This window comes from Salarias fasciatus, chromosome 1, assembly GCF_902148845.1.
Source record: "Salarias fasciatus chromosome 1, fSalaFa1.1, whole genome shotgun sequence".
In the NCBI taxonomy this organism is placed as follows: domain Eukaryota; kingdom Metazoa; phylum Chordata; class Actinopteri; order Blenniiformes; family Blenniidae; genus Salarias; species Salarias fasciatus.
This window is the reverse complement of record NC_043745.1, coordinates 20,834,374-20,857,241: the sequence shown is the minus strand read 5'-3', so window position 1 is coordinate 20,857,241 and position 22,868 is coordinate 20,834,374. Positions and strand designations below refer to the sequence as shown.

Sequence of the window (22,868 nt, the reverse complement as noted above, 5' to 3'; positions counted from 1 at the left end):
CGGCGCTCTTTAAATGAGGCTCGCAGCGGCAGCCTCCACATCTACTGTGCTTCTTTTTCTCTCTTTCCAAGCTTGGTTTGTTTTTCTTGTGCTGGATTATTAGCTCTCCCTCTCTCTTATTCTCTTTCCCTCCTGACACTTCTTTCGACTGTATTCTCATTCTTCATGGTGCCGTGCATTTTTCACAGTGGACATTTTAACTGGCAACATTTTGAGTTGAACCTGAGCCTGTAGTCAGCTGGGATTAACGCCAGCCGCCCTTCGACCCTCATTTGGATCTACTGATAGCCTCTAGAAGACAGATGGAATGATATTACCTTGCTTCTAAGTGGTTTAGAAAATTTGGTGAAAGATTGATGAAAATTACAGGAATTTTAAAACTTCTTTTTAATTTGAGCCGAAAGTGTTTCTCTAACTCATTTGAAAGAAACTTTGTTTAAAGGTCTCTTTAGCCTTGGTCTCATTGTGAGCAATAACAAACAGAAACCTCAATTTTCTGCAGCAATGCACTCACACACACTTGCTCAAGCAGGATAAGTACACTCAACATTTATCAGTGAAAAAAAAAATTAAGCCGGGAGATTAATGTCTGCGCCTTTCTTTTTGCAACTGGAAATTGGGCTAAAAGTTGGACTCAAACCAAGTTTTCCAATCACAACATGTAGTTTCACCAGCTGATTTCCCCACTGCCACAAGTGAGTTTCCAGCAGAGAGAGAGAGAGAGAGAGAGAGAGAGAGAGAGAGAGAGAGAGAGAGAGAGAGAGAGAGAGAGAGAGAGAGAGAGAGAAGGAACATATGGGGCAGATCCAGTTTCTCATTGACTATTCCCGTGGTGAATCGAGCCCCGCTGCACTGAGTGATCGCTGTTCCCTGTGGCATCAATAATACAGGAGGAAGTTATTGTCCCTGTGCCGGTCACAGTATCATACAGCTGAAGCAAGTGGAGGGAGGGGATGGTCCTTTCACTTGGACCTCTAGGGTTTCAGGGCCTGCAGACAGTGGTCTGGCTCTGGGGAGCCCGGTCCTCTGCCCCTGCACAGGACTCAATTGTAAGTCTGCCTGACCGAGGGATAAACGTGTCTAAACAGTGACAGCCTGCACAGTCCTGCCGGCTTGGCTCCGTCAGTGAGACTACACCCCCAACAAACCCCCTGTCACAAGATGAGGCCCTGCTCAATAGCGAGGCAGTCAGTGGGAGATATAGATAGATATCCTGGGTGTGATTAGGACAGTACAGATTTTCACCATGCTTAAGGACTGTGTTGAGAGCTGTGACCTTCCTGAAATGTGTCGAAACACAAGCAATGATATTCACGACTCTCACGAGGCTCACTTGTGCCGTTTCTAGGGGACCATATTCGCCCATGCCTGCATCATTTATTTTCTACACAATTAAGGTGAGAAGAAGTTAACCAACCTAAAGATAGAGCTTGAAATATGCAGCTAAATATCAGCCTAAACCCTTGAGACACAAAAGCAAATGGCCCAAACAGTTAAATGAAAAAAAAAAAAAAAAAACTGGGAGCAAGAGAGGACAGGAGTGGGAGGGGTCCAGAAGGAGAGTGTAAGGTAGAGAAAGTCCGAGTGATGGTGAAATAGAGTCGCACTAAGAAACAGGTCCGTGTGGAGTGTCTTTACGACTTTAAGGTTATGGAGATGCTGAAAGCCACTTAAGAGGACGTCTACAAACATGACTGGACCGTGACATTGGGTGAGTTCATTTCTACTCTTTTTCTTGAATGCAGTTGTTTCAAATGAAACGGATCCTTCCCCTGCTAAACATGATCGCTCAAACGATCAGTAAATATTACTCAAATTCAATGCATATTGTTTTAAATTAAAACAAAGACTGCCTTTAAGACTTTAGTGTCAGAGTTTGTAAAACTTAATCACATTACTGATACTCGTTTTAGTAACCACGCAGTGAGAGTGGTAAGCTGATGTGGTAGAAAGTCATTAAGGTTTAATTATCCTCTCTCCACTGAGATACTTTACTCCAAGAGTTCGCCACATCACTGAAAAGGAGGAAGAAAAAAAAAACTGTTGCCTCTCAAAGACTGTTTTGTGAAATCAACAGGAAAAGGAGATCAGAGAGAACGATGTGACACTGGAGTGTCACTCTGCATTCTGCATGCTGACATGAAATGAAGATGGCACAGATAGGGTCAGGGATTGCGACTCTTAAATTTGCAAGCTTAATAGTTTGTGCAATTCTGTTGGGACAAGGAGCCCCTGAGAAGACAGGTGAGTGCTGAACCAAAACAATCAGTATCCGTTGGTTTATTGTTGGATGTTTGTCACAAAGGGCTGACTCAGACTGTCTCTCCTGGAACTGTTTCAGGCGGTGGTAAGGAAGACCAGAGAGATGTCATTTTGAAGGAGATCATATCAAAATGGAGTAAGGGAGGTGGTTTTAATTCACAGCGAGCTCCCTCCGGTACAAACAAGGACCAATCGGTGCCCACATGGATGAGGAATTTTATGGGGAGCTTAAAAAGTCTTGGGCTGTTTCCCAGCAAGAACCTAGCTTCATTAAACAAACCGTTTGACAGACACCGTCTCTCCGGCTTCCTCTACAACATCTCTCTGTACCTTCAGGAGATGGGCGCCGAGCTGGAGGAGGCGCCGGCGGATCCAGACGAGGAGCAGCTGTGGGAGAAGGTGCTGCACTTCTTCCTCCAGTCTGAAGGGAACGCTGCCCTGAACCAGTGGAACGGCCGTGTGCCGCCCCGACCCAGTGTCAGGGTGCAGGACTGGTTTCTGTCCCTGAGGGGAAGCCCACACTGGGACTGGTTGCTGGGCCTCCTGCAAAGTCTTATTACTATATCAGAGCGGCAGCCTCACAAGCCGCTTCTCAGTTTCTTATCACAGAACTGGAGGACCGTCAGTGCCGTGCTGGAGGCTGCACTTCAGGCTCTGGTCAGCGGGACGTATGGACAGGCCAGTGCCGGCCTACAAGGCTTCATCTGTGCGCTGAAAGGCCGCAATGACTGCACGTTCAGTGTCAGCTGGCTTCAGCAGCTGTTGCAGTTCCTTGAAACACGCAACTGGAAGCCTGTGGTCAGCTTGCACCCAGCAGGCGAAGCGGCTGACCACAGTAAAGGCTCCGGCCCACTGGGACGCTTGAAGCCCTTCAGCTTGCCTCCTGAGGCTGTGAAGCAGGACGGTTTGTCTGGAAACGCATCGACTGAAGGCCTCACGGCTGCAGAGGACGACCCAGACTCCATGCAGAGCTTTCTGCTGCAGGCTTTATCACGTTCAGGAGGAGAGCGAGGGGCCCACCTGGCACAGAAGAACCTCGCTCTGGTGCAGGGTTTGGACGGCCTGCGCACAGGCTTTCTGCACAGGGTGGGGAACTCTGTCTACGGTAACCTGAGGAAGAAAGTGTCGCGGGTTACCATGGCGCTGCTGGATGACGTGAGCAGTTTGGTGGATGTGCCTCAGCCCAACGCTCAGGGCAGATGCTCCATTGGTGAGTAACGTACAGTGGACATGGTCTCATTATAAAGGAGGCAGCAGCTCATCTGTATTCAATTATAGATTGTGTTAAGCACCTTCCCAAAGATCATAGACAGGTTTCAGCCAGAAATGATCCAGTTAGATTCATGCTTTCAGCTGAATAAAGACAAGCACACCGCAGACATAGTTCACGAAGTACTCGTCATTAGAGAACTATTATGAGACGAGCATTGAATAGAAATGTTTATTGAAATATATTTTTGATCAAGACAGAATCTTGCTTTGATTGTATTCAGTGTCATTCATCCGGAAACTCTCATTAAGAGGCGTATTAGCATGGCCTTGGATTCACCTGGCACATGCAGCGCAAAACATGACAGTGACTGACACTGCTTTAAAATCTTTATAATCATCCCGGCCGGTGAAAGCTTCTGTTGTTAGCTCAGCTAATCTCTTTATCCCCTCAATGCAGTCAGTAACATTATATCTTGGGCATTGTTAGCTGAGCTGCGCTATTACATCAGCCTCGGTTGCGTACTGCAGCAGCTTCCGGCCACGTATTGCACCACTCATTTACTTTGATTTTCAATCAGTTAATATTTGCTTCTTTCTGGTCTTTTGAAGGTGATTTAAGACAGCTGATCCTTTGGTAAGCTATCTGGTAGATGTGTCTGACTTTATGTGATTGCAGTTTATTTATTTGACAGTGAAATGCTGCTCAATATATTAACATTTCAACCCTTGTTTGGTTTGTGCACCTCCAGGGGGATAAGGCATAACGTGATGTGGAACACTCAGGCTATGGGCATTAACTCTCAGGGCCTCCCAAGCTCCCTCCCATCCCTGTTCTGCCCCTTCAGTAAAGGAGATGAGCTAAGATCAGCCCCCTCTTCACAAAGAATGCCCACAAAAAAGCATGTTCTGGAACCACCCTCCACTGTGCCTCGGCGCTTCCATTTTGGGCGATCGCAAGCATCAGGAGAAACCATCAACCTGGAGAAAGAGATGGAGTTCTTTTCAACAGAAATTTTGGAAGCAGCGTGTAATGATTCCATTCCAGGCTTGACAGGTGTCTCCAACTTCACCGTTTTTCTCTACTGTAAGCTATTTGAAAGTGAGAATGGGACAAGCAATCCTGCTGTAGCTCAGATGGGGCTCGACCTTCACGCTACATGCTCCGATGCAGCTTGGTACCTGTCCGCCGCTGAAGAGGACTTTCTTTGGGTCCATGTCTGCAGTGAGTTTTTTGCCCATGAATTCAATAACACAGTGTGTGCCAACTCATCTTTCTGGCTGGAGAGAGCACATCAGGTAACAGATCACATGAGTGAGCACTTTATTGTTTTCCAGGAATCTGACATAAGATTCCGAAGAATTACCGTGTACTGTATACATACTGATGAAGTGTGTGGTTTGTGTTACTCTAAATTCCAGTTGCTGCAATGTCGACTGATTGATATTTTACTTTTCGCAGGCTTCGGTTACAAAGGATTATCACTTTCCTAACCACACAAGTATAGATGACCTGTGTGTGCAGCTCTCCAGTGAGCTGATACTGAGTCCAGGACTCAGTGAGAACTGTCTGGCTCAGTTGGGCAGCAGGTCACTCAGTGCCCAAGCATTCAGACACTGCTTCCTACCCAACAACTCAGTCTTGATCTCATCTCTGTGTGGAAGAGACTCCCCTGACTCCCAGCAGTCCTTGCCGGAGGGCAGCTGGGCTGCAGCATACTGCTCTAAGATGCACAACGCCTCCTACGACAACGACGCAGTCGAGAATTGTCACTTCAGGGAGTGGACTGTTGATCAATTCACCAACTCAACCCTGCTGGAGCTCTGCCGACAGACACATGGATTCAGGGAGTACATATGTCTGAACGCCACGCTCTACCGTCACCTGTTAAGAATAAAGCCTCAGTTTGCTGATGCCTGTGGTGACCTGCAGGCAGAGCAGGAGGCTCGAAAGTGCTTCCTGCAGAGGTTCTTTGACATGCTCCCTGCGCCGTATGAGTTTGACACATCGCAGTTGTGTGTGGATCCGGCGCCAATGCTGGTAGAAGTTCTGCACAAGATGAGTGTGTGTGAAGTTGAAGGAGGGGAGCGTGAACATTATTTGGTGGCGCTGGGGTACGTGTTGCGGGTGTTGGACTTCATGGTGGGCCTTTCTTCAGGGCTGGATGAGGGCGAAAGAGAGGCAAGACAAGGCCTGGGACAGGCCATCCTGCTCTCCAGCCTGCTGGACAACACGTCCTGGGCTGCGCTGCAGCCGGAAGCCTCCACAAGTGTCCTTCACACAGTGGGAGTCTTTCTGCGCAGAGAGCAGAACGCCACTTTAAAAGAGGACCTGCTGAGCTGCTTCAGTGTAAGATTCAGCACACACACACACACACACACACACACACACACACACACACACACACACACCCGCGCACATATAGAATGAATTACCTGTTTCTTTTATTGTATCAGCCCGTCCTGTGGGACCTCATCCAGCGGGATGATAATTCCTCTGCTCTCAGGGTATTGCTGCAGGTACTGTGCAGTCATATTCACGTTTGACTTTTCGCTGCGGACCGACTCACCGTGAATCGCTTTATCTCTTCAGGAGTACCTCCAGATGCCACGAGACAGTATTCGTACCCTGGTGATGTCTGCTGAAAAAGATGCAGTGAAAAGATTTCTGTCTCACATGCATCAGAGCTGGGACCAGCTTCAAGTCGAAACCAGCCAGGTTTGTTTTGCAGAGGCACAGAGACGTACCAAACTATGGAGATGGTTTGTAGATAAAAGTAAACGAACTCTTATTGATCTTATTCATTAAAGCAGTTCAGGTATGAGGCTATTTACTGCAATGTTTTGTGCTGTAGTCACTTTATTTGAAAGGCTGTCACAGCCTATGCATAGTTAACGGGACAATATTGAACGCACATCTCTCTCTTTTCACTGGCAGGCTTCACAAAAAGAGCTGCAGGCCATGGAAACAATGACTGCTGCTTTCATCCATAAGTTCCCGCGAGTGACACCGGAGCTCTTTGTGGACCTTTCTCAGTTCATCCCCTTCATGTCTGTCTCTGACATTATGAATTTCCCAACCTCTCTGATTGTCAACGACAGTGTGTGAGTTTGTCACTGTCCCAAAAATAAACACATTTTACATTTCTCAGTCTTCACACACTGACTGCTTCTATTTTGGCGTCTAGCTTGATGGCCATTCGTGACCACAGTTCAGGGATGAAGTCGCTGCAGAAAAAAGCCTTTGTACAGAGGCTCCTCCAGTCCAGTGTGGTGGGTGATGTTTCAACATGGCCGTCATACTTCCTCACCTCCATCCTCCCTCTCTTGCCGTATCTACCAGTCAGTCACTTTCAGCGACTGACAGCACAGCAGGTCAGTGCGCATTTCACAAATTTAAAACTTAAATTTTGTGACAGATTCTCAAGAACCTCAACAAAATACACGTGAATGTGATTTTTTTTTTTAGAGCTGGTCGTACATTTAAGGTAATTTGCTGTCACCTTTAGCTTACCCCTGTGGTGGAGTTGCTGGGCAATGGCAGCCTGGATGGTGTGAGGGGACGCCATGTGCTCCGGACCCTCTTCAGTAAGAAGAATCTTACCAGTGATGACGTCCTGAGGTGGAGATATTTTGTGTTTATACTGCATATATTCATGCTTGTATGTGTTCATAGTTACTGACAAGTCCTGAATGTTCCATCAGTTGTGAACTGATGCAATTTTTCCTGCAGGAACTAGACTTTTTTTTTTTTTTTTTTTTTTTTTTTTTTCTTAGCTCTGCAGGAGCAGGAGAAATTGGATTTCTGAGAGCGTCCTTTACCAGCATGATTCAGTTCTTAAAAAAATGTTTTAGAGTAAAGAGATAAAAGAAATAAATTGAGGGAAAAGCTGCACTGCACTGATTGATGCATCATTAGAGCAGAGTTCATCGCAAAGGTAACACAGTTAAAGAAAAAAAAATCAATAACATTTGAAATAAGCTTGAAAAAATGTTAAATGAATCAAGCATGATGCCAGACTTTGTGAAAAAAAAATTAAAAACATCACAGAGTAAGTAGCACAGCAAAAGCCACCAAATGCCTGAAACTAAGAAAAGACAAATGGTAAATTCCAGAGTTTAGTTTAGAGTCTCATTTTTGTAAAGCATTAGATCGAAAACAAGGTTCACAGGTAAGAAGGTCTATTGGTGTTATTGGTCAGACTTAGGGTATGAGCCAGGATAGTCGGGATGTTTACAACACAAGCAAGCCGCAGTGATTCAAAAATTATGAAACAAGCAAGACATGACTGAGTGCGCAACGTGTGGCGTGTCTCAAGCTGTAAACCTTCTCTGGTACAGAGCTGCCCTGTGTTCAGTGACTCTCACCGTAGAGAACACTCCTCAGAATCACTGAGTTCAAGACTGCTGTGAGAATGAGAATGAGGTTAAAGCAATTGATAAAGGTCAGAACATAAAGCTCCCCGAAAGGTAGGTGTGTGTGTGTGTGTGTGTGTGTGTGTGTGTGTGTGTGTGTGTGTGTGTGTGTGTGTATGCGCGTGTGTGGAGGGAGACATCCTGAAGCTATAGAAGTTATTCTTATTGCTTTGAGTTTTATTATTTGTGATTAACCACCATTACATATTTTAATTAAAAGTTTCGGATATTTAATTTTCATTTCACTTTTAATGATCGGAGAGCTGAAGAAGAATTTCTTCTGCAGATTAGGAGTCCTTGCATGCTACCTGGAGCCAGCAGACCTGGGCTCATACCTCCAGGACCAAGCTGTGTCCGCTGCCCTCTGGCAGCAGCTGTCTCAGTGCCTGGATAAAGGACTCATCAGCGCCAGCGGCAGGGTGATAAACCTGAGACTCCCACCGTCTGAATCACAGTTTCCCTTCCATCAGTGTTATTTCACAGCGTTTGTGACTGCCTGTGTGTGACTGTGTTTCACGGACAGCTGTCATCTTGGCTGATTCCAGCAGTTCAGACGCTGAATGTGAGCAGCCTGGCTCCTCCAGAGCTGTCTGCCCTCGGTGGTCTGCTGCTCCAGTTGGGATCGTCCTTCCTGCTGTCTCTCCCCACTCAACGACTCCTTGAAGTCCTGTCCCAGCCGGGGCTGCACTCGTTCTCTTCAGCACAGGTAAGCAGGGATCAAGCTTTCTCCTTTGTCTTTTCAGTTTCATCTGATTCAATTAAAACGGGATAAAATTGTTGTAGTTCAGAATATGTATCGTTTCTCCAAAGCGTTATATTTTGGAGCCCTCGGCCCTTTTGAATCTAGGAAGCATTTTTAAACACGACCTCTAAAGTCTCAGTACGATATGCTCCTTTTTGATTCGGGGTGAATTTCCTTTCATTTCATTTTCCCTGTCGTGTTCTGAACACTCTTCTCAGGCTTTTCAAATTCTCTCCAAGATTTCAAAGGAAACCAATGTAAGTAGCCATTTTGGAGTAATGTCAGTTCTGAGCAGCCAACAGCCGAGCTCTCACCTCCGTGTTTCTCTGCTCCTGCCAGCTCACCATGGACACGCTGTGCCGACTGAAGCCGTTACACTCGGGCCTGTCCCCCACTGTGCTCAGAGACCTCCAGTGGTCTGAGATCAGCGCAGCAGAACACTGCCGGTGCTGGAGGACGCTGCTAACTGAGCTTAAGCCTGGCCACAGAGCCATGCTATACAATGCAATGCAGGAGGTGACGGTGCTCTGTTTCTTTTCTGTATCACTTCTCACTTCTCTAATCTTATAATCTTAATATTATAATGTGGCTCACAGGTTGAGGGACATGTTTAGATGGTACAGTAGAAGTGGAGAAATTTTGATCATCATCGGATAATCAAGCTCTCATGAACAACACAGCTTACCTCCATCAAAACATCATCCTGCCCCAATAATCCCCCTTACATGTGGTTTAAGTTACTTTTTGGTTAATTGGTGACCCTAAATTGCTCCGAGGTGTGATTGTGAGTGATTGATTTTATCATTTTCCTCTCTTGGACGATTCATTGACATTATTTCATTGCTTTGTTTCTCTTGTTAACAGGCTCTCCAGAGCGACGTGATGAACATCTCTAAACAGGTAAACTGTCTTTTGCCATTTGTCCCTCTGAGGAAACTGATACAGGCTGCGAACGGCAAAACCATTTTAAGGGACATCGACGTGTACGGACGCATACACTGGTCTCCACAGCAGGTGCACTTTTTTACTTTAATACACCTTTGTGTGCTGTTTCATGTCGCATTGATATGACAACAATAGCGTGCCAGTGCTTTTTCTAAAGAAGAAAATGCTACCAGCTTCGGTTTTCGCTCCCTTTAATCTGCTGCTCATTGGATATGCTTCAGAACCTTTCGGGATATTAATACTCCATTCACATCAGCTGCCATCAACCTAATTAGTTTGGATGTAGTACAATAGTGTGGAGGAGTGTAGCATAAATTAATAATGGCTACCTTAAAGGGATTTTGTCACAGCCAAGACTGTATTTGCTTGCTTTCACCACCTGTTCTCAGCCTAACCAGACCTCAGTCAAATCAATAAAGATTGCCCTTTTCACTTAGTAATGACACTGAAGTATTCTGCTACATGACAGCAAACCTCGGCTAATTCATGCTAAATGATTTAACGATCAGGGGAAAAAAAGGTGAGACAGTATCAAGTGTGAATTTTGAGTTTTACCCAGAAATCAATTCTGCTCCATAGATTTTCCTCAGTGCAGCGCGCCGAGCTGCTGGCCCCACGCTAATTTGCCTGGTAAATTCTGTGACATTATGTAAACCAAAGCCATTGTTGGATGGCTTTGGTTTACATAAGAGAAGAGAACAAGAGCTCCCACTGTGTTCCAAATGAAAAGATAAACATGAATGCTTTTTTGGATGACGTTATTGAGGAAAAATATGTAATCTGTTATGGAACATGAGTGAAAATCGGTCATCTGTGAGCTCTGAATATTCATTATGCCAGCACCAGCATGTTCACTGGAAGTGTGGGCAGCGTCTGTGAAAAAGTGTACCGCTCTGTGTTTAAGGGTTGTGCCAAGAAATTAGCTGGAATCCAAACAAACTGTATTTTACCTGAATTTCTTCTGGGCATGAAAGGTGAACTTTGTGCCTTCATTAGAGCAGAAGATTGATTTAATTTAGAACTGCTTTGATTCAGAGACAGCAGAGAGTTGCGGTTATGAGCGTTGTTCATTTGCAGCAATATGTTGACAGATTTTAATTTCCTGGCCAATTGTGTTTTTCTAAGTGGAGTTTGCACTTTCTCCGTGTGTCTGCGTGTTCTTTTCAGCTTCTGCTATCAACTATTGACGTTAGGTAAACAACAACTCCAACAATCACAACTAAAGTTGACAGGAGAGACCAGACACCTCTCTGACTCCCTGATTGTTTCCCCCCTGAAGCTTCACAGCTCAGTGGAGGCCTTCCTGACTCTACCTGTCAGGGTGCACCATACCCTCCCCCTATTGTAACTTTCCCCTCCACCCTTGAATTGGGTACAGGAGTGTAGAAGTTGGCTGAATGGTGAAAACAAATGCTTGCTAAATTCCAGAGGACACTTGCAACTGCAGGCCCAAATACCCTTCCACTGTGGGAGTCAATTTTCAAACGACTAATACGTTATTGTTCATATGGGTTCAGAGAAGAGGAGGGCAAGTTTAACTACATTTAAATATGAATCTGTAATTGGAGTAATATGTCCAAAATTAAATTAAAAGTATCATCAACTGAGTTGCCATAATTCCGATATACATATATACATGTACTGAGTATGAGTTTTAGTCATTATTTCACCCTGTCAAGCGATTACACGTCTGTTCCTCTCTGACAAATCAAAGTTACCCATCCCTGTTCAAAAGTGTAGGTGTGAGAGTGTGTGTAGGTGATGGACTGGAGATATCCAGGGTTTACTCTTGTCTGCGTTGACTCAGTTACACTCCAGCACCCTGTGATTGTGGTTCTGTTAAAAGGATACAGAAGATAGATTGTATAAAATTTTAACCACTAAAGAAACACCGAAACGTCTTTTGAAACGTGCCGTTGTTTCTGAAGGGAGCTGTTGGAGACACCAGCAGGACAATAATCACTATTAAGTCTCTGAATGATGAGACTGAAGGGCTCTAGAGCTTTTATTGAAAAGGCAGACATATCGACCTGCAGAGAAATGAAAATGAAATACTCGTTGGTTCCTTCATCACAACGGCAGCTTTCTCTTTGTTTTACATTTAATGTCGATTCAATGCGCTGACGCTGACGCTTTTTCTTTTTCTTGACAGGCTCAGCTGTTGTTTAACAGGGTCCACAAATTTAAAAACATTACCGGCCAATCAGTGAGGTACGTTTGACTTACTGAGCCAAAACATTCACATGCATGGTTTTAATCAATAACTAATTCTACCTGTAAAACTCCAAACAAAGAAGTACAATTGCAGTCATTCACAGGTGAGGGATTCTTTCAATAAACTAAATAATTCTCTCTGTTTCGCCCGTAGGGATCTGGGCCGTATTGCTGGTGGAATGACTTGTGACTTTTTGAGGCTGTGGAGTAATGATACAGATTTCTCAGAGATGCTTCAGTTTGTTAGCGAGCTGCCTGGAAGCACAAGACCTGCTCTGGTGAGGAAGACACTTTAAAACCCTGAAACTCTCACACACAGTCTCTCATACCGTCACAAAAGCTGATATGTTTCCACGGCTAACAAGTTGTGATGTCCTGTTGCTTGTGTTAACAGCGGAAATGTATTGTGGAAGAACTGAGGAAGCAGCCTGCGCTCAACATCACTGCTTTGAGTCCTGGGTTTGCTGCAACTTTGCCGTAAATATCTATTTAACTAAAAAACAATAGCCAAAAAAAAAAAAGAAAAAAAAGGATGTTTTGCAATTGATCCAAAAATAATATGTCCATCTCTACTGTTGTGTTTTCCAGAGTGACGATGATAGAGAACCTCTCTAATGCCTCCTTTACAGCTGTCCTAGACCACATTCAAACTCACTTCACTGATTTCCTCAAACTGCCACATTACAAACAGACTAATTTAGCTGAGAGGACCGTCGCCGAGCAGGTAAAATCAGAGCTTTAACTACCTACTGCATTTACCCGATATTGTGCTCAATGAGAAAGATGCGACTCTGTGTGATAATCTCGGAGGAAAAGTGTTTAACCAACTGCTGCTGAATGTACAAACATGATTAAATTAAAATAGAAAGCCTGCATTAACCTCAGGGTAAATAAAACGATAAACAACCGCCATGAGGACTGAAAGCAAACTGGAGCTCAGGCGTTCCGTTTTTTTTGTTGACTTGAATCCGGGCTTGAGTCAGCCGTGGTGAGTCATGTGTTTCAATGGTTCTGACATTGCAATGTGGGTAAAAGAGGAAGTGTTTGTTTGATCGGGCTTTTCAAATGGGAATATACAAGCTCACGGAGCGCCCGACAGGAGGAGAGCGAGATCCGAGAGATAACCCGCCTCATCCTCTCAGAAGCTTCCATACAAGAGACGCCGCATCGGCGTGAAATCCTGGTTATCCAGGCTCTCTCTGCGTGTGATTCTACACAGGGATCCCGTCTGGCTGAAGGCCTGATTGACGGCGCCCTTCTGGACGCCCTGGGGCCTCTGCTGCCTTTCTTGGACCGCGACAGTTTGGCTTTGGTTGACAGAGGGGCTCTCGCTCTGCGTCTGGAGGAGATGAGAAGTTTCTGTCTTCCTAAAAAGGCTCTGAGAGATATTAGTGCCCTGCTCACGGAGAAAGACCTTCTTGGGTAAAGCAACACATCTGCAGGGGACCAAGCTCTGACAGCCAAATCAATAATATGTGAACAGCAGATTTATTTCAGTATTTTCTTCTTTTTTTTTTTTTTTTTCTGATGTTGTGGGTGTTTGCATACAGCAGGATGGAAAGCACAATCTATGACAAAAAACAAGAGAATGAGGCTTATTAAGGATGACGTGTATACCTTTAGTGCAGTGTTAAAATAAGATGAAAAGGTTCAGTAACTCTGAGTTGAGGCACATTCACAAGATCAAATGAAGAACAAAATGTTAATAAATGACTGACTGATGAACTAACTCTTCATTAAACATGAAGGTCTTTCATTTCTCTTGCGTTTCTATTAGTCTTTTGATGCAAATTGAACATTTATTTGAAAGACTGGGAACTGATTCCTTTTGAGTTCTAAGAAATGTTTCAATTTCTCTTTACTGTCCAGAAAATAAGTTCTGCCTCCCACAATTTGTACTTGCAGTAGTCCACCGAAATTTACAATACTGGATATATTTCCTCTGTCTGAGGCTGCTGTAATTCCTTTTCATCACTCACCAAAATGTTCGACAGGCTTTTATTTTTAGTTCAGTTTCATCAAACCGTTGATAATTGCACATTTAAAAAAAAAAAAAAACCTTCACAATTTGCATATTTTCAGTTTATTTCTACAACAGCTGCAGCTCCCTCCGCTTCTACATCTTCGCCAAGACACTGGCCTCTGAATACTTGAAGTGTTCAGCATTTCACACTCCACATAATGTTTTGAGAACACCATCTGGGCCCTCACAGTGCACTGCATTTTCACTCACTGACAGTGTGAACATGTTTAATCTCTTAAAATAGTACCTACAAATGTTTAATCTCGGATGCAATTTCAGATTTTATTTTTTATTTTTTGCCATATTAAGTCCTCACTGAGGCTGTCTATTGCAAAGATTTGCTGTGAGCTAAATTCTAAACACCCCGCTAAGAAGCCTCTTTAGTATGCAGCAGTTACTGTGTTCAGTATTATACATGCACAATTTATGGCTTTGATGAGATGACGTGCCAAGATTTTTTGAGGACTAATTCACCGACACAAAGCACAGCTGAGGCTGAAGCAAATCTAAACAATTTTGCATGCACTTGATTAAGAACTGAAATATTGAAAAAAAAAAAAAAAAGATTTCAGGCCAGTGACGGCACCAGACGATAAGGTAATTGTTATCGTTGATCCTTAGAGTGACATGAATGTCTGTTTCAAATTCTATGGCGATCCATCAGACAGTTGTTAAGATAATTTCCCTCAAATCGGCAAATGTTGGCTCTGCGGTGGAACGGGAATTATTGTCTGAGGACCGTGAAGAACTAATAGCCATTCATCTGATGGCTTTTTCAATCTGAGCCAGAGCGTGAGGCCAAATGACAGGCAGATGGACGCTTTCATCCCGGGAGCCAAAGCGTGATGAAACGTCAGAGGATCCACACACTACATGAATGTACTGACTCATAAGAGTGTTGAAAACAGAATGTCCTCCACACTGCAGTGCATGGTGGAAGAGCTTCTGTGCACGAAAAATTCCGGCAGTGTGGTTGTAGTATGACGTGGACTAGATAAAGCGACGGTATAATGACAGGTCGTGTGTGCTTGTTTACCAGCGAACCATCCAAATGGCAAGTCGGGGATGTTGAACATTTGGGCAGACTGGTGTTTGTGCTTTCAACAAAGCAGATTAACTCCATCCCACTGGTGAGCACGCAAAATCATCAACCCATGCAAATCACTGGTTTTCTGACACATGCCCTGACCGGCATTAATAAATAATGTGTGTTTCCTCTGCTCAGGCGGTGTTGAATAAAGACATCGTGGAGCAGGTCCTGGTGGGTCAAAGGCGCTGGGAGGACAGCCTCGTCGGTGGAGTGTGTGTTGCTCGGTGTGTGGACCAGCTTCGCCAGAGACAGCAGACTCAGAGTCTGCTTCGAGGGATCGTCAAAGCACGCCACAGGAGGGCAAAGAGTTCAGTGAATTTATTCCAACACCTATAAATGCATTCTGTAACAGACAATAGCTCAGTGCTGAGCAGATGTCAAATGACCGCAGTGCAGAGGATGATTGTCTGTGGGTCGGGCACAAAAATAATTGATTTCTCTTGTGCTCTTTTCGAGCAGTGCCAGTTCCGAGCTGTGCGGACATTCGAGGGACGTTTCCTTCGGCGTGGGCATCCACGCAGCTCAGCCGGATGTCGGAGGAGGAGCTGAAGCAGTGTGTGGAGGTGTTCGGTCAGGACTCCTCTCTGATCTCTGAGCAGCGCCGGTCGCTGTGGGTGAAACTCAGGCCGGTCAGCAGAACTACACAACACAACACCGTGTTCTGTAATGTTCCAGCCTCGAGGAATTAGCACATTATGTTTCCTTCCACACAAATACAGCTTGTTCTCCGCCGTTGTTTATGCAGACATTGTTTCGGTCAGCCAGGAACAATCTGTTTCACCTCGTCAGTCTGAGTTGTTCTGGGGTAATTCTGCTTACCTCAGAGTCTCAGACTCCAAAATAATACATTTCAGATTAAACACCTTTAGACTTGTAATGTTATTTTGATTAAAGCAGATTAAATCCCGTTTCATTCATCCCTTTTCTGTTTCTTCCTTCCAGTCCTTCAGTCCAGTCAGAGAGCTGGGAGCAGACCGCCTGCTGGCTCTGGGCTCGCTGGTCACTGAAATGGGAGAGCGAGAGCTGCAGGACGCCAACCTGACTGATCCTGGCGTGTTGGCACATCTGGGCGCTCTGACTGGCTGGAGCCACAGGAGGGTGACTCAAACACAAACTTGCTCACCGCACCATTGAAACAAATGCCAGAGCCGCTTTTGGGTTCTTCACTGTGTGGTAAATGGTCCTGTCTGTCGTTTCAGATGAGAGCGGCGATTTTAAGTGTGATGCGGAAACAAAAACTGAGAGTAGAGCAGTTGTCGCCTGTTCATCTGGCAACATTTGGACACCTGATCTGTGGTTTTTATCCCTCAGAAATCAAAAGACTGAGTCCTTACAACCTCAGGTCAGTCAGACCGTTGGTTTATAATGACACAATTTGCTATATGCTGCAACACCTCTCTCATAACAGTCTATAAATTTTCCCTCCAATATATTATTTATTTGTGGTTATATGATGAAATGACCGCATTGTAAGCAATTTGGGAAACAGGTGCCATCCATCCGACGTCTGCTGAACATTTAGCAATACTCACCTGGTGAAATCATCCCCCTAAAATCCTCAATGTTTTTCCCTGAACTGCAGCGTGGCCGTCCAGTTCCTGCGGGAGACGGTCCTGCCGTGCACGGAACAGCAGATGGAGGCGCTGACAAGCTGTTTGTCTAGACTGGAGGCCTTTGGTCCAGTCAGCGCTTGGGGACCAGAAGTTTTCACTGAAATTGGGACGATGGCAGGTACAGTAGTGCAAAATATCCCTAGAGGTGTAAACATTTTTTTTCCTTTTTTTTTTTTTCTGGATCTTAAAATGGATTTTTAAAGAGTGAAGACTGTGGGAAAATGATATGACAGCTCTGGGATGGATAGGTACAATTAAAATCATCCCTAAGGGTGAACCTTGAGAGTGAAGAGAAAAAGTTTATTTTTTTTTAAAGCTCTCCCTATGACTTGAAATAAGAAACATTAATTATCTGACGGCAATGTTTGCGTGTGTTTTGTGTGCGTGTGTGCATGTGCGCGCGTGTATGCGCAGCGGGCCTGCCGGACATGGCACTGTCAGCTCTGCTGCAAGAACAAGTGGAGGGAATCATCCCCGCAGCTCTCGCCCTGATGGCGCCAAAAAAGATGGCCGTGAGTTTCTGCTGTAATTCTTAAGTTGCTTACTTCCACAGACAATCTATTGGTAATGACTGAGACTGAGTCTAAATGTTGTGTAGTTGCTGATAGACTCCTTAACACACTCTCATAAATCCACATCTGTATGAAGCAGGAAAAAATGAAAATTGTAATTGCAGCACCTCCACAAACCATTGCAAGTCAAGAAATGTCCCACCAACAGTTAGCGTTCTTACTACCTTTAGTTGCTTTGTGTTTTTATCATGATAGATAGATTTTCATCAGTTGTGTTTTTGCCACCTTAACTTGAAAAAATGTCAAAATGAAACATTAAAGCCACAACGAAAATAAAATAAAAGTAAAATGCCAAAACAAAACTTAAAAGTAACCCAAGAAATGGTTACAATGATAAAAAAAATTGCCTTTGAGGAATGAACTCTGAATCACTGGTTACCTGCAGTAACAGGAGAGTTTAATGAGTTCCCCTCAGAAGTTTAAACTACGTGTGGGGTTTTAATTATGCAGGTGTTTCATAACATACTAATAAATGACAGGTCTATTTATGCCTGCAGCAATATTAAAAGTGCAGCAGATTGACAGCAGTCTTCATTTCAAACAGTTGAAAAAGATTTTCAATCTCTGTGTTGGAACTAATAACTTCTGTGTAAATATTGCAACTTTTTCTATCATGTGAGAAATAATTGATCGGCTGCTGTTGATTTGCAATATCTGAGACTGGTGACTGGGACGAAGTTATCCTGAGCAGGTGACTCCTGGTCTTCCTTTCCTGGGACAGCCCTCATGTGTAGGACCATCCCACTTTAGGATATTAAAGGAGACATAATAGCAGAAAGTGGGTTTATTCAGTTTTGTGAAAGCCACAGTGATGATCACCTAAATGGAGTGTTATGGCCATCACTCTGATAAAGATAAATGATAATAACAAAGAAAGCATCCTGGAAAAACTTCCAGGTCTGTCTTTTGTTACTTATACAATGCTATTCATTATCTAACTCTTTTATAAACTCTGACCGCAGTGTTCAATGCAGTCCAACAACATTGCAGTGAATTCTGATGCTGTGAGAATGACAACTTCCTCCATTCTCTGTCGGGTCCGCAGCCTGTGATCGCTGACACTGGACAAAAGGCAGAGCTGTATTTTTGACAGGCCATATTCACACCTACCATAAGCTTAGACCCACTTATCAAGAATGATTATGGACTCTGGGAATCAGCTGGAGCACCTGCAGAAAATCCATATACAGTATTTACAGAGAAAATATGAAAAATTCTCCACAGCAAAGTCCTTTGCTGGAAGACTCAATAAAATCAAAACAACGTTTTTTTAATTCAAGGTTAATTTTTAGTGTTTTAGTAATTTTGGAGTGTATCATGCTGAACAATACTTTTCCTCTTCTCGCGTCTGCTTCATGAGATGCCATCATGTTGAAAATGCCTGAGCTCATTTTTCACTTGACTCCATTACATCCGTGCACGTGTATCTCATTTGCACTCACAGATTTTGGTATTTATTTGCCAAAATGTCAATGGTTCTAAACAATATGCACACTGAGACGGCCGTTGCCAAGGTTCCCGTGAGTGTGCTGCCACGTGCCGACTGTGGCGCAGGTGCTGGAGGCTGCTGATCAAAACAAAGGTCGATGTCTCTGCTTGTGTATGGCGTGGATGTTGTAATGCAATGGAACAGAAGTTTTCAAAGTCAAGCAAAGACGCCAGACGTGAAAGCACAACTTATCTAGTGCTCATTTTGATATTTTGCTTAAAGCATTTTTTTTGTTTCGGACTTTTTTTTTTTACCACCTGTAGAAACAGTTGCAGTATTATAATGAAGCTTGTTTATCCAACTTTTTGGGGCTGCCAAGTGAATGCTCACCCTACACCTTGAAATGTTTCAATGCACAGGATAACAGAAGTGAAAATAACGACGAGTAAATAAAGTTTTTGGGAGTAAATGACTGCTCTTCCAATGTGCCCTGCTTCATCTGGACACGGTGGAGAGATGTGAAAAACCAAAGAAAATGCAGTGTTCCATTTCATTCTGCATTCCTGGCTGAATAACAGAAAATCATTTGTGTGTTGGTGTGTGCCTGACAGGTGGTGTTTAGTGCGGTTCAGTTGTCGTGGCTCAGCGCGGAGCAGGCGTGGGCTGTCACCGAGGAGCAGTGGGCAGAGCTGGACACTGAACAGAGACACGCTGTAGGACTAGCACGATATGAGGGAGACGTCCTGCTGGAGCTGAGGGGTGCGTCTTTTTTATTTTAAATTACAAAGCCTATTGTAATAACCCCCCCTCTCTTTAAGTCTGTTAAAGCTGTTTTTTTTTATGGTAATTGTTTCTTCTAAGTGGAGAATATGATTTGTATTTTGTGCCCATGATGCATTCTGTGTTCCCTTTCTGCTTCCACAGGGAGGAATTGGGCTCCAGCAGCCCTGAACACAGGCACGCTCACTTTATGCTCGCTGGCTCTGTGCCTCTCGTTATGGCAACCAATTTAAAACGCTGGAACAGCATTTAATTGTCCCTTCGACCTCCCTTGGTATCGTTGTATTTGTACTTCAAATAAATATTTTGAACTGTTCTGCTCTTTGCTGTGTTGGTCCTTTAATTAACATAACTCCTGACTGTGCTTTGCTGCAAACTTTCTCTCTGATGGCAGTTATCGGCTTGGTTGTGTGTGTGCCTGTATGTGTGTGTGTGTGTGTGTGTGTGTGTGTGTGTGTGTGTGTGTGTGTGTGTGTGTGTGCCCAAAACAATCATGCAATGCAATAAAGTTCATGTGATAAGGCGGCTTCACAAAAATGTCCATGATATATCACCGAACAAACAAACTTGTGACATTTCATCGTTTCTATCAAAAAGGACAGACACTGAAGTTGTAAAGATCAAAGGAGTAGTTAATAACATCCAAATGAAATCTTCGACCATTTTATTAAACCCATATGCTGGCTCCATCAGCCGCTTAATACGGCACACCCCATGACCTTCAGCCCTTCAGTTTAATTTGGGAAAGTCTTTCAAATTAAACAGCCTCTTTCTCCAGTTAGATGCGTGAAGTCTCTTGACAGTATTCCTTTCATTTATATTTTTACAGTATGGAATTCAATCTAAATACTTTTTGAGGAAAATCTATTAAAAGAAAACAATGTAAGAATCATACCTAAAAAATTGAGTTTTTTCTCTTGATTGATTTATACACTCACTATTTGTGAGAGGTCAGCGAGAATAAAGAATGATTCAATATTTGGCGTTTTTGTCTGAGCAGTCACTAATACGTCCCCATGGCCTAACTTGTCGGTATTTTTCAAGGCTTGTCTGAGCTGGTCACACTCAGTGATTTTGTCATTTGATTTATAGACAATAGCTCCTCTTGGACAGCGCCTACTTCAGTTGTAAGCTATCCATAAATGATTCGAAACAAAAGAAAAAGAAATCACACTGCAGAGTATGATGCTTTCAGCCATGCTCGAATGCTTGAATTTGAGTAAACTCCTTACAAAACAGTCGATGCCACATGCTTTGTGTGGGCTTCATGTGTGGCTCAACTTCAACACATCCATCTGACTTCAGAGAGGATTTTAAAGGACAGTGCCTCCTTCTGCAGTCACTTTATATGCTTTCTCATGGTGCTTTCAGCAGGTTGATGAATTTTATTTATATTTTTATGGTGTGTTTCATGGATTCTACACCCAATTTTTCCCACTTTAATTCTAGAATTGTATAAAAAATTAAGGTATATATATATATATTACCTGAATAGGAGGTTTAATGGATTTTTTTGTCTTTATTGATTAATACACAATTGTTATTTGTTGGAGGTCAGACAACCAAAGGATGATTTATTCCTTGGCTTTCGGCCTGAGAGTTCACTGATCCATCCTCATGCTTTCACTTGCAGTTATTTTTCAGGACATGACAGAGTTGGTCCTCTCAGTAATTGTGTCATTTGATTGACTGATAATAGAGCGTCTTTGTAAGAACCCATCACTTTTTTTCAAGCTATCCATAATTTATTTATATGTACAATAACATCAGCATATTATCAATGTAGACAAAAAAAGTATCAGACAAAAAAAAGGTCATCATTGTTTCAAAATGAACATTAATATGTATGAGGCTTCAGTCATGCTGATATTCTGACAAATGACAAGACGCCTGCACAACTGAAAGGCTGCGTGTGCAGCTTAACTTCATCACATATTGTCATTTACTGTGAAGGAGGGCGCTCAAGAACAGTGGATGCAACTTCTAAAACTAAATAAAATAGTTGTGTGACAGGTAATGGGAGGTAACAAGACATTTAAATATATCAATACCAATACCAATCAAGCCTACTTCATCCTTCTTTGTGATTGAGTGTATATTAAAATAAAGGTGATCAAAATCATGCATTTTGATTAACATTAGGGACATATAGTTAGCCATTTTGATTACATGAGCCTTCATAATTCTCATGAATTGGTGCAGTGGGTGATCAAAGTAGTCACAAGCTGTTGATGAGTTGCCAGCTGGTAAAATACCACCCCGATCATCAAACAGGCCATGCAATTTTGCCTCAGCATGGATGTGAAAGTTATGTGGCAGAATCTTTGCAACAGCTGTCCAGTGTGCATTCTTTTTATGTCTGATTATAAAATTGCCAGTGGGAACAGCAGACTGCTGTGTGACGTTTATTTATTTATTTTTTTCCAACATTGGTTCAGACCAGGGAACAGTGTGGAAGGTTTGGATAATAAGCATACATTCAGGGCTGTTTGGCCCTGGAACTGATTGCAGCTTAAAATGAGCAAGAACATCATGGACAAGCTGACAGCCAGGCCACAACAGGGTAACACACACTAACTTTTAAATCTAGTGACCTTAGATGCATATGTTTGACTGTGAAAGGAGACCAGGGTACTGGGAGAACAGCCAGTCATGTACCAACTCCTGTGAACAGAGACTCTGGTAGATATGTGATGCAGTTTGGTGAAACTGGAGTGTTCAACTATGAATAAACCAGCTAAGAAAAGACTTTCCAGCTTCAACAAGCAGTGGGAGGCAAAAAAAAAAAAAGAGCATTAAAGCAGTTAGCAATGACACGACAATAGCTCTTTGCACTTTGTGGAAAATGACCCTGACTCAACATGCGTCCACAGAAATGCACAACAGAGTTCCATTAAGTAAAGGTGCTCATGCCCGACGCTTCAGTGTTAAGGGCCACACTTACTGATGTAATACACTAATAATGGATTCTAGCACATACTGGCCTGTCACGTTAAACAAATAATCAATAGCACATTGGGTGATCAATGCAATCAATAAATCGACCACAAGTATTTTTCCAATTGCACAGCGTAAACAATCAATTGATTGCACATATTGACAGATCTTTGTGCAAATATCGGTTCCATTATTTGCGCAGTGCCGCATCAACAGCAGAACTTGTGCAGATTGCTGCAGAGTAATGTTTTTATGCAAACCAAACAGCTGAACACCGACTAACAGAGCACTGATCAATGATTCAAACAATGTGATGAACATGGATACGGGATGCATGAAAGCTGAGATGATTACTTTAAATGTGTTGGGACCAAAGAGGTGGGATGTCTTGGACGAGATGAGCAACCGATGCCTTGAACAAGGGAAATAGAAAACTGTTTCCAGTGTGTCAGACATTTCTCTGTCTGAAGGAGTTCAGAGTAAATTACAGGACTTTTATGAATATATTGATGAAACTGCTATTGCATTCATAAAGTGTTAATGAACCGTCTGAAAAAGTATGAGATGATCATTGGAGACACCATCTCTTATGCAGCTGGTAATGCTAATATCAACTATGGAAAACGCAGCTGTTTA

The 22,868-nt window shown here is 43.4% G+C and overlaps 1 protein-coding gene across 1 annotated transcript; it reads left to right on the top strand.

Annotated features, from left to right (window-relative positions):
* The first annotated feature begins 1,610 nt into the window (after positions 1 to 1,610).
* On the top strand, positions 1,611 to 19,569 carry LOC115388335 (stereocilin). The gene is made up of 30 exons (XM_030091426.1): positions 1,611 to 1,711; positions 2,078 to 2,244; positions 2,342 to 3,472; positions 4,084 to 4,108; positions 4,224 to 4,770; positions 4,934 to 5,821; positions 5,929 to 5,991; positions 6,065 to 6,190; positions 6,410 to 6,576; positions 6,660 to 6,846; positions 6,981 to 7,093; positions 8,174 to 8,306; positions 8,411 to 8,593; positions 8,848 to 8,886; positions 8,969 to 9,145; positions 9,494 to 9,643; positions 11,727 to 11,785; positions 11,943 to 12,066; positions 12,183 to 12,265; positions 12,377 to 12,512; positions 13,008 to 13,210; positions 14,851 to 14,941; positions 15,037 to 15,208; positions 15,361 to 15,530; positions 15,844 to 15,999; positions 16,101 to 16,243; positions 16,484 to 16,632; positions 16,929 to 17,026; positions 19,127 to 19,274; positions 19,440 to 19,569. The coding sequence occupies exons 2-30, from the start codon at positions 2,145 to 2,147 to the stop codon at positions 19,526 to 19,528; spliced, it is 5,850 nt and encodes a 1,949-aa protein (XP_029947286.1). The 5' UTR covers positions 1,611 to 1,711; positions 2,078 to 2,144; the 3' UTR covers positions 19,529 to 19,569.
* Positions 19,570 to 22,868: the final 3,299 nt, after the last annotated feature.

Bases quoted from the DNA above. Each gene is read 5' to 3' on its own strand.
- LOC115388335 (XM_030091426.1), top strand. From the start codon at position 2,145: ATGAAGATGGCACAGATAGGGTCAGGGATTGCGACTCTTAAATTTGCA. The intron at 6,191-6,409 runs GTTTGTTTTGCA...TTTCACTGGCAG, and splicing joins TTCAAGTCGAAACCAGCCAG to GCTTCACAAAAAGAGCTGCA. The intron at 15,531-15,843 runs GTCAGCAGAACT...TCTTCCTTCCAG, and splicing joins TGTGGGTGAAACTCAGGCCG to TCCTTCAGTCCAGTCAGAGA.